General features: G+C 40.7%; 1 protein-coding gene across 1 annotated transcript in view; it reads right to left on the minus strand.

Annotated features, from left to right (window-relative positions):
- Positions 1–12,449, minus strand: part of TRPC4 (transient receptor potential cation channel subfamily C member 4) — a 165,088-nt gene that overhangs the window by 92,815 nt on the left and 59,824 nt on the right. The window contains exon 2 of the mRNA XM_080377165.1: positions 11,229–11,633. Within this exon, the coding sequence (XP_080233291.1) occupies positions 11,229–11,606 (378 nt within the window). The 5' untranslated portion in view covers positions 11,607–11,633. The remainder of the gene's footprint in view (positions 1–11,228; positions 11,634–12,449) is intronic.

The following is a 12,449-nucleotide window of genomic DNA, read 5'->3' on the forward strand; positions in this document are numbered from 1 at the left end:
TTGGAAGTTTACCTGGAAGTTTATGTCCATCAGAAAGTGCTGTGCCTTTGAAATAGTTTCTTTCAACAATAGGACTTCAGTGGTCTTGTTCCTAAAGTCTTTCCTGGGTTTCTGCATTGGACACTGTCAGAGAGGAGGTATGTTGTAGCCGAACCCACAGGATAGCATTTATCCCTAGATTTAAACACCTAATTATAGACTTGTTATGTGAATTAGATTTTTAAGCTCCTGTGATAGTGAGCGCAAATCTGAGGCTCATCTCAATTGCCCCCATGTAGGTGTCTAGTGCTATTTCAAATACGTCCAGGTGTCCTGTATGACCTCCATCCAGTTCACCACAAAGGCACAGGTCTCGTACAGGTCCTGTGTCATAACTGCCAGGCCCATACACATCTCAGATATACTAGGATGCCTCACATTACACTTATCCACTACAGGTGATCCTTCCAGCTGGTTCCCTGGCTGATATAGTCAGCAGCATCCAGAGAACTGTTTTTCTTAGCCTACAGTAGACACTTGCATTTCATCAGCAGACCATCGAGCTCTTCACTGACCTTACTGGGAGCTCAGATACCTGACTTATAGGCAAGCACTAAAGGAGTGATTCAGGTATCTAGACACATGCATGTAGAACCATTTAAAATACCCTGGAGAATCAGAGCTCTACATAGACATGACACAAGACCTACTGGAGGGTCTCACCCCTTTGCAGCACAGGTGGAGGGCAGATGGCTACCCTGATGCAGGGGACATCTCTGCATAGACCCCTGGCTCTACTGCTACATCGCATTCAGCTTCAGATACCTGAATCAGGAGCTGACTTCCACCCCTTACATACAACTGTATACTTCTATTTATATATAGTGCAGATCTTCTCAATCTGTTTTATCAAGGGCAAAGTCATTAACTGTCCCCTGAGAGGCTGCTCCAGGCAGAGAAGATACTGGTTTGTTTATATTACCGCTTTAATGTTTATAAATTTGTTAACTTCATAAGTTACATTGCACAGCCAAATGTAAAGATAATTGACTCTATGGGGATTTCTAGACCTTAGACGACAAGACTACCTCAATCAAAAAAGTTTCTACTTGTTGAACCTCTTGGTCTTAACAGATTTGTACTATACTACTGGCCTCAGAGCTGATACTTAACCTGTTTTCAAGCACTGAAAGGCTGTTAAAATCTTTAGTTGAAACTATCTTTGCAGTTGTTGAGTTGTCAGGTAGTAAAAGCAGGTAGGTCTGGCAAAAATTATTCCAGGCAGGAAGGCTTATAAAGAGGACAGTAGAGCACTGCTAACTGTAGAAGGCAGAGATTTTTGGCATTTTCTTTTGTCAATTGTATGCTGTCCTTATTCTGATTGCAAACTTGGGTGAGTGCTGTAAAGTGAGACTCAACAAATATAAAAAGAAGGGAAAATGTGGAGGAGAATTCTTGAGGAGAAATCTGACTTTCCCACAGAACTATTTTTTGCATTAAGCTTCTAAAGATTTTTATTTCTTTTAGATTTTCAAATGTTTGTTGCTTATCTGCACTCATCATCTTGTGGTAGAAAACTGTTTTCATTTCCAGCATGAGCTGAAAACAAGTAGTATGAAAAAACCAGCAAATAATGACAGAAAAGCACTTAATCTTTCTGAATCTGCAACACTTAAACTTTAGGTATAGGTTTGGTTCACTAGTCTTTGAACTAAATCTGTATTCGTCATCATCATTATCTTCTGAACTTCAGCAACCTGCTAAAATGGAGGATTATATTCACAGCATGTGCAAGCCATCATCAAGAATATACACCTGCCAGGATTTATCTGTAAGGATCCTGCTAGTAAGTTGTTTTTTTTTTGTTTGGGTTTGTTTTATTTTTTATGTTGCCAACAAAAAAATGGTTCATTTTTTACAGGTCAAGAAACTATCACTTTTCTCCATATTTTGCCATACTTCTTTTGCCACTGCTTCAATTTTGGAATATTATGATTTACCATTCATTACGAGGTGATGGGTGCATATTGTGGAACACATTGCCTACCTCAGTATCGAACCTGCTAGCAGCCCTATTGGATGGCACCAGCATACCAGCTTCTGGAGTCTTTCTTCAGTAATTGTGACAGGTTTTTCTACACAGCCATCCACCCTACCTCTGATGCATATAAACACAGACAGCTTGAGTTTATTGCCAACACGTAATGACACCTAAGCACAGCATTTTTTGAACTTGAAAACAGCCAGCATCCCTCTAAAAAAATCAAAGAACAATACTTTTGTAAATCCGTATCTCCACCTCATATGCAATTACTCATCTCCACCTTTACAGTACACCTCTCCTTAAAAGCTACCTGTTTTTTTCATGTGCTTTTCATGTGTGGTTTTTTTTTCATGATTATATGAAAGAATGAACATGTGGATAGGCTACTACATCTATTTCATCAGTAAACTGAAACATCTCCCTACACAGCTTGTCCCATTCATTTCTGTCTATCAATATGTTAAAACCTGTCAGAAAATTCTAACTAATCACATGCCACTGGGAAAAAAAAAATATTCAGCTACCCACTCAGGCAGCTAGGAGTGGGAAGAACCAACTTTGTGCCCTCACATTGCACTTCAAGACTGTGTACTTCAAGCCCGACAAAATAGCTTTGCATTGCCTCCTCCATACTCATTACTAGCTAGACTGTCATTAATCAGAACACTCAAAAAAGGCACTTAGTTCATGAACTTCTGTGGGAGACATTTTCAAAACATTAATGATGCTTTAATCTCAACAGATGAAGAACATTACACAAGTGATTGCAAGTGATATTTTCCAAAGTTACTGTAGAAAGGGTTTAGATAAGAAAAACCACAAGGCATCATGCAGTGCTCATAAAAACTTTCTCCTTCTTCCTGCCCCTGCCTCACCAATATAAGTCCCAGTTCAGTAAATAGGTGAAAATTCAAAATAACATCTTAAAAAAACAGGTCCAACACCTTTGCAGTTAAAGCCTGGTGTGTAGGCGTGCTGGACCTACAACTTGTATGTATTCCCTGGTTGTCTCTGTGATGACCCACACTGTTACCGGGGAAGGTACAACTCTGACATAGCAACTTCCCCATGTATGCCACTGGGTTGTGGAGCAGTGCAGGGCTGGGAAAACAGTACCATCCCACAGGGCTTGGGAGGAAAATAATGGGCCAGAGCTCTGCACATACTAAAAGGAGCCTGAGACTGTAGCTCGGCTATGAGCAGCTTGAGAAGAGCACTGGCTTCATCAGAGGACCCTGGGACTCCTCAAAGGGCAGTTTCAAGAAGTCCAAAGATACTAAGAGACATGAAAGGAACAGAGTGGGTAATGAAGCACATATGGGGAATTTCCTAGGAGATAGGAGCTCTGTCAGAAGAGCAGAATCTACACTGCCAGCATTTCAGGAATGGAAGATGACCCTTCAGGCTCTGTACTGCTTTCATGCTGGTTCCTGACTTTTCACCTTTAGAATTCTTATATTTCTGGGAATACTGCCAGACTGAAGACACATTGCCTGCAAAGCTATCTGGCCTTGCTTCTGTAACCCCTTTCAGATAGTTTAGGTGAGTGCCTGAACATCCACGTAGCAGCCTGCCCCAGTGGTCTGGAAACTATACTGTACAACATCCTTGACACATCCTCACACAGGACCTTCCCCTCCTCCTGGCTGTTCTCTTACGCCCTTTTATTCTCTCCAAAAGTACATGGCAACACTGCTAAAAATAAAGAGACATATTTTGACATAAGATCAATCATTGTTTATTCTGATAACTACATGCAGCAGTTTCAAGTGAAAGACAACTTGTATTGTCAACACCTCCTCTTATACCTTCCCACACTCCAAATAATTATCAATCAGCTAAATGCATCAAGATTTATAAAATATTACTTTATCCTGTAACAGTAAAATAATGCCCCTTCTTTCCCCACTTCTCAAAAAGTCCCAGGATAGCAAGCTTTCCTACTGGTCCACCTGGATAACGCTTCCTGACCAAGAGCTCACAATGCTGCTAACACATTGCGTATCACATAAATGCCAGAGCAAACTCCACAGTGCTGGTCTGCCCATTGTCCAGATCAGGGGGCTGGTCAGATGTCCCTGTAGCTTTCTGCTAGCTCTTTCAGCACCCAGATGTGGGATGATGGCCTGGTGCCTCCCTTGGTGAAGATGCTTCCACCACACACCCTGGGACCCAGGAACTCCAAAACATTCTGGATCCTCTTGTTCACACATGGCTAAAATGTCCCTGGCAGGCACTGTGCATGTGGCATACACCAGAATTAGGTTGTGTTTGCCTCAGATTCCTGGATTCACATCTGGTTTGCAAAGTATCAGAGCTGCTATCTTCTTACATATGACTTCTCACCTCACCCATCTCTCCCAGATGCCATTTTCCTTGCAAAATAAAAGCATATAATCACAGCTTGCTGTCCTTACCCTCTACACAAAAGTTTTGTCTCTTTCATTTCAGTCCTTTCCCTCAGAGATAAAGGCTGGAACATGCCATACCTTTTACCCAGCTGCTCAGGAATATCCCAGTTGTAAAGCCTACCATGACCAGAAAGACTACTGAAGAGGTCCTTAAATGTGATGAAGAAGGATTGCTCACAGTCTGAGAGGGTCTCTCTGAAGAGAAAATGGTAACTATCCTTATGCTCTTCCTGAGGGAGACTCAGAATGTGGTAGTGAAATCAGAAACTTGAATCCATAGTTCTGAGTGCAACCCAAACAGTAGCTAACCATGTTTGTAGAATGCATGGGGACCATGGGAAGAATTGGGATAGTGGAAGAGGATTTTTCAGAGTGACTACATGTTACTTCAGGGTAGATGAACATTTCCAGGTCCACTGTAACCAGGTGGCATTGACAATCCCTGCTGTGGTCACCTCTGTCTTAACTACTAGCATTGGAAAGGCAATAAGAGCGCAGGAAGGTGCTGAGACGCTAATTCAGGTATCAGTATCTTCTACCACTTCCTAACCACATGCCAGACTTTTACACCCTGTCTCTGGTACCCGTATGCAATACACTCTTCACCAAGAAATATGCTGTATCTTTCAGTCCTTCAGAAATGCCTGTCTGTAAATTTTAAGTTTTGGCGGTTTAGGTTTTGCCTCTTTGAATAAATATTTTTTTTTCCTCCCCACACTTAGATAACACATTGAACTTATACTTTTGGCCCTTTGGGACACTTCCAGGAAAATCCATGAAATCCAATGAAAACACGTCTATACCACGGACTTGCATTTTTAGAGGCCAGCACATTGAAGAAGCTGATGCCTGGCTCCCTGGTTCAACTTTGACTGGTAGGAACCATGACTGATTCTGCGGGAGTGAGCAAGCAGCAGAAACACAGGTTGAAAGTATGAGATGGAGAAATTCAACATGTATAACATTTCTTAGCACAGTAAGTAGAAGGCAGCAATTTTGCATAAAGCAGTTTACGATGTGATTTTACTGCTGTCCCAGGAAAGCAAAAAGGCCATGAAAGTTGTAGGAGGTGGATATAGTCTCTTTTCAGTTTCCTACTTCCAGCATTATGCCAGCAATTTCTTCTTTTCTCTGCACATAGTGTAAGAACACAGCACACAGAAGGAGAGAGGAGTCAAGCTGATCCAAAAGACCTTCAGGAAATGAAATGCACATTTCACAGCATTCTTGCAGAGCCAGAGTTAATTGAAGCAATTCTTACAAAGGTTTCCTAAGCTAGTGCATCTGAAAGTATGCACTGACTGTTACACGTTGACTGTTCTGCTAATGTTAACCAAACAAGAGATGGAAAATTTTAGATATTGTGTCCCTTGCTGGGACAACCTGGAAATGCAGAGGTGATGTACAAGGAGCTGATGCACTACAGGCAGAAAGATCTTCCTGTTAATAGAGAAACCTGTCTGGCCAGTGGACAGGAGACAGGGACAGAAGTCTCACTAAGGACACCGGCAGCTCTGGGAAAGACTGGGTAAGTGTGACCTTTCTCCTGTACATCCAAAGCACCCACAGAGTAATCTGCTATATAGGAGATTTACCTCCCAAACTGCCTTGATGACTAAAAATTTTGCAGTTCCAAACTAACTGGAAGAAAGCTGCAGGGGCTGGAGTTGGCCAGCTTCCACTTTCTTACCACGACCCTCCCTTTGTGCCCAACAGTGTTTTCACATTAATTGACTTCCACACCAGAGGAGTGAACCAAGGACGTATCAGCACAATCAGCTCCCTCCCTGTCCTAAAGTTCTCCCTCCTCTACCAATTCCCTTATGTCTGTAAATGCTAGTCTGCCATTAGCATGGTATTTTTTTCACACATCTGCAGAAAGCTGTCCCCAGGGTATCCACCTATAAAAATACCCACAGTATCATGAGACTGACATCTAACAGTGAACAGGAAGGCATAAAAGCACCACCGTGTGCTTTTGCTAGCCAGGCAATGCCTGCAAACATTGCCGTCGGGTTCCCATGCCCTAAATCTAGACTGTTAGCAAATACATAGATTCAAGTTTAATAACCGACTCTTCAGCTTCATTTATGTGCTTTGTAGCATCCTTAGAAGACAGCCACACCTCTGCTTCAGTCTTTGCTGAGTATACATGCATACCTAGGTGGTCAGCACCCAGCCAGAGATCGATGCCTGGGTTCCTCAAGCAGTAGAGCACACTGCGATTTAAATAAAGGTATTCTACACATTTTTTTATTCTACCTATCCCCTATCCCATATGTGGATGCTGCATGCAATTTAACACAATAAAAACATTTTCTGCAGATACCAAATTTTAAAGAACAGCTTTTTTTCCCCTCTTAATTCGGCATTCAACTATCCATCCGGGTAAGCAACAAGTGACTTGGCAGATAAATAAGGACATATGGCTTTGAGGAACTGGTAATTTAAAAGTACTTGGACAAGTTTCCTCAACTCATTCACCTTAATTTGTGTTATTCTCTTTCACGTGTACTTTAGCAACTGCTACAGCTAAAGAAGTGTAGAAAATATAATGCAAACAACATGATTTTCCTGAGTTCCATAAATGTGTACCACAAAATACTCACTCACAAACTGCCTAACAGGGGTCAGATACAATTCAAAGCTGTTAAAGGTACATGCCCCATCTGTAGTCACCAGGTGGCACCAGATGTATCCATATACTGATAATCAGCTCAAGGCCACTGTAACCGATAAGGACTTTGAAATGCAAAGCACAAAACATACAGGTATTAGCTAGAGCCAAACAGCTGAGTGGTTAGTAGACTACAGACTTTAGATATACCTTTAATGAGATCTGACTGTTGCTTGTTGTTGTTTGGGTTTTGGTGGGTTTTTTTGTGGAGGAAGTGTTAAAGAGTAAGATTCAGTGGCATCTCCTAATTTTGAAGATATTGATTGAAAAACTTCTCAAAAAATGCAAAAATATATTATTTTAAGTAAATGCACTGATTCTTGGTCAGAATTAACATCTTACATTTTTCCTCCTTTTCTATTTAGACATTTAATTGTTTAAAGAATTAAATTTTGGAGAAAAATCACTTATTTCAAAAGATACATTTCAGAAGTCCTCAAGAATTGTACCTTTCTGCTGATACAAGAAGATACGTTTTCTGGCTTTCTGACATTGTCAATGAGGTCTTGAATTATGTAGGAAAACCTATGTGTAAAAATTATTTTGGTTTACAAATACAATTACATTATTGTATGAAGGTGAAATTAGCTATGCATCATACATAGTAAACTCATGATTGTAAAGAAATAGTGAGAGCTAATTCATTGACTTGTAAATCATGAGTCATATTGGGTTTTTTCTTCATTTGAATGTTCATAACTTTCATCAGTAATGTAGTATTTGGGAATCTAAACTGTTTCTTGAACTTGGCAGTATTTAGCACATGTATCTTTCTTACTATCATCTGTCTCCTCCGTGAATAACTCCATCAGGGGCAAAAAAAACCCAGCAAAATGATGAAATCTTGACCTCACTGAATCAATGGCAAAACTCCCACTAACTTCAAAGGGCCGCGACTTTACCACACATGACTAGCTTTATACAACAAAGGAAAACCAAACAGGCAAAGATATCATGTCATTAAAAGTACAGAGTCTGAAAATGAATCATCATCTAAACAATATGTCAGATGTTTACAAATAAAAGTAATCAAAAAGTCAAGTTGTAATTTGAAATAGTTTCAAGAAGAATTTGATTCTCCAGGGAAAAAAGACATATCTCATATCTCTGTCTAAACAGTGAAAACGTAAATTTTAGTATAAAATTCTAAGCATCCAGATTTTATATCTTTAGCCTACTGTAATGATTTTTCAGCCAGCAGGTACTTTTGATTATTAAATAAATAAATATATTAAATATGCACACTTTTATCTGCTTCATTGCAGCATTACTGTAAAAATGTAATCCACTTTTACATTCTTCATACATACTTCAGCATGTCCTGTTTCTAGAAAAGAACCAACATGACTATCTACACAGACGGCATCCACAGATGCTTAATGGTTGTTGAGGTCTCCAGTGCAAACAACACCATGAGCATGCAAATAATCTATTTGTTTAGAGAACATTTTTTTTAAAACATTGGCTTGCAAGCAATATTAGCATTTGCAATGGGCAAGCATAGCCTGGTACAGACACAAAAGATGTCTCTGTTCAAATAATTCATGATTATTTGTCATGCTTTATAGTAATGGGAAGACCCTCAGCAAGTACAACCAGGGAAACAAAGGACGAGAAGGAGAAGCAGCACTCTCACCAGCCAGCAGTGCAGTCCAGCACTGAAACTATGCACTTAAACTCCGGCCCAGAGAGCTAACCTCTAGTTTGGAGCAAAGCAGTTTGTGGCTAATTTAACACTGTAGAATGCACCCAAACAGTACACCTATCTTTCGTCTGCTACAGCATGAAGCTCACCTAAAACAAGTTTTTGTATTCAAGCGTTTCCATCACAGTAGCTGCGGCACATACCAAAAAGTAGTCCTGAAAGTCTAAACAACAGCCTGAAACGTAGGAAACTAGTGTAAGGAAGTTTGTAGACTCTCTCTCCAGCTAGTCCAAAAAGTGTTTTATGCCATCTTAAGTAACTGACAAAGACAGCAAGAGCTGCTTTCCAGGGATCTCCCCTTTCGTCCATTGGTAAGGGAAGCCCAGGCAGCCAGGTCAGAGATGAGACACAGCCTTAGATGGCTAACATCAACTGACATGAACTCCACTCTGCACATGGCAACTTCCACTATCGAGGCTGGAGAATGGAGACACAGGTGGTTTAACTGTTTTGACACAGGGCTGTGCACTGATCCTTCCAGGTCCTGGTACACTGCATTGAGAAATTCCTGTAAGTTGTATTCTCATCTGCACTATCAGTTGAGAAATAATCTAATGTGAATCTAGTTTTCTTCCCTTTCTGTGATGTAAACCTGTTGCCATTACAAAGGAGTTCTGCTTTTACTGTCTAGAAGACAAAGCAGACACACATTTGTACAAAGACCGACTTACTGTATTTCTTTCTTTCCATAAGAAAAAAAGCATAGAATTCATGTTATTTTATCAGCAAAAATTACACTCTTTACCTATTATCTGCAATTCTATCCATAGTGAGTGCATTATACTGTAATTAAAGTATATCGCATGCATTATCTGTGAAAGGGCTGTAATCATCTCAACATACTATTCATTGAAATACATTAATACAGTACCTGTAATACATGAAAATTGAAATAGATGAAAATATAATACAATGTTGTAACTATTTTCAAGGTTTTTCTTCCTGCAAGAATCCTAGGAATATCAGAATTTATGGGCTATGTTATCCTGTCCCCAGTATTTTCTTAAAATGAGAAGGATACGCAAGAGTCTAGCTCCCTCCTAGAGATGTCTCAATGCAGTGCAAGGGGAAGCAGAGCAGGCATTGAATTTATCATGAATGAGACTGTATGTAATGATTTTTTCCTTTGAGAGAAGACAAGGAGAACAGGAGAGGAGTTTGTACCTTTCTAGCTGTACTTGATAGGATGGATGACTACTGGAGGAGACAGGGCTGAAAGACTGATCAATTGGGTCATGTCTCCCAGTGCTGCCTTGCTGAGTTAAGAGACAGCGACCTCCACACGGAGGGGTTGAAACCTTCATCGGCTTTTAAGGGAATTTAATAATTAATTTAAATGAACCACATCTTACCACTAATATTCTCTTTGGAATTATTCTGATCTTTGAATCATTAAAGATTTCCCACAATATCTGCAGGAATAATGTTACCATGTCAGAGGTGTCACGAGCAAAACCTGTTTATCAACTTCAAGATTCTTCTGAGTGAGTTTATAATGGGTGCAAAGCTCTGGCTTGAAAAAGCTTGACTTTTCTTACTGCACAGTCTTCCAGGAAGGGAGTTTTGTGCATGATCAGTTAAATGTAAGCCCGATTCTGGCTTTATATAGAAGGCAGTTAACAATTCACTCAGCTCTAAGTGGAAAACCTTATTCAGGCTGCAGGTAGGAAGGATGCAGGACATGTTTGCCCTTTCTCACTGGAACCTAGATCTCATGTGACTTAACTACATTAAACTGATAAGCCTTGTGGATCTGTGCAGATTTGATTCCATGACAAGAGATGACCTTGAGAGTCTTGAGAGGTGGGCACCACATGAACCTCATGAAGACCAACAAGGCCCAGTGAAAGGCCCTGCACCTGCATTGGGGATATCCCCAATATCAATACAGACTGGGGGATGAAGGGCTTGAGCACAGTCCTGCTGAGAAGGACTTGAACATACTGGTGGATGAAAAACTGGGCATAAGCAAGCAATGTGCACTCACAGCCCAGAATGCCAACCATATCCTGGGCTGAACAAGAAACATGGCCAGCAGGTTGAGGCAGGTGAGTCTCCTTCGCTGCTCTGCTCTGGTGAGACCCCACCTGCAGTACTGCTTCCAGATCTGGGGGCCCCAGCACAAGACAGACATGGACCTGTTGAAATGGGTCCAGAAGAGGGCTACAAAAATGGTCAGAGGGCTGGAACAGCTCTCCTATGAGGAAAGGCTGGGAGACTTGGGGTAAAGGCTCTAGAGGCACCTTATGGTATGAGTAAATGCACACAGTATCAGTCATTAATTTTCTGATTTAAAATACTTGTGTGCAAGGATGATGGTTAGGTTTGGTTTTCTTTTTGCTTACTCCCTTTGCACAATTATTCTCTTTTCGTTAGAGTAGATTACAGACCTAGAGAAAATTCTGCACATACCTGTTTCTCCCCACTGGGCTTCTTGTGATTTAACAGCAGCTCCACAGCACCAACTACCTCCTTCCGTATGGCATGTAACAGAGCGTCTCCCACATAAACATTAAAACTTAAGAGCAGCTCAATGAGCTCAAGGTTCTCATTTTCAATTGCAATAAGGAGTGCAGTTCTTCCAAGGGGATCAATGCAATTAATATTGATCTTGAAATAAATTTCTGCTTCCTCCAAAGCTTTCTTTACACTGGCATAATCTCCTTTCTCCACGGCGTTCAGATAGGCTTTCTCTGCATTAGACAGTTCAGATTCTGCCCGTACAATACGAAGAGGGATACGATCTCTGTAGGGAGCATTGACACTTCTTTTGTAGTAGAACTGGGCCATATTTTATGCCATTCTAATGCTTTGTCTCTGCAATATAAAAAGAAAGGTTAAATTAATAATATGTTTTGAGGGTACACCGCGCCAAAATAATATTTGCAATATATAAGCATTTAAAACTCATAGTAAAAACCTGATGCTGAAACAAGTACAAATGGCCTCTATCAATAGAACTTGTAAGATCACCAGCAAAATGTGGAAACCAAAACATAAAACCAAGTGGTTGCAACTTACCAAGTCAAAGCATATCTGCCAGCACACCGTTTGCTCATATGTATTCCCTAAAACTGTGGCAAGCATGAGGTGATACAATACAATGTAGTTTGCACCAAATGTGTAGCTCCACTTCCTCCTTAATTTCTTCATTAAGTGCCACTACCTCATGTTGCTGACAGTTTGCGAGCATGCTTATACCCAGTTGCTGCTGCCCAGTAGACTACAGGGCACTACACCTTTTAAGCTTGACTGTGGTAGTGGTTTTGTCATTTGGAGATTGGTTTAGTTGCCCATCTAAGGTACCTAGACTTCTTTGAGATGAACTAGTTATCTCATCTGCACTCCACCATGGCTTGGGTCTTTCACAAGGCCAGTGGCACATGTGGTACCTCCATACAAACGTCTCTGATATCCTACACAATCCAGATGTCATTGATGCTTGTGTGTGGACAACTAAATACAGCCCTTCTTATCTGTTTCTTTAGCCTAGGCAGAAAGAACATGTTAGTGTTGGAATAGTTACCAGTATTTACGTCTTCCTAGTACTGTTGAAATACTCTGACTTATGTGTGGCAGGCACAATTCAGCAGTGAGCTCTTGTATTAAGATTTTGATTCAATCTCATAAGCT

The sequence above is a fragment of the Falco punctatus genome (assembly GCF_963210335.1).
Source record: "Falco punctatus genome assembly, chromosome: 2".
NCBI lineage: Eukaryota > Metazoa > Chordata > Aves > Falconiformes > Falconidae > Falco > Falco punctatus.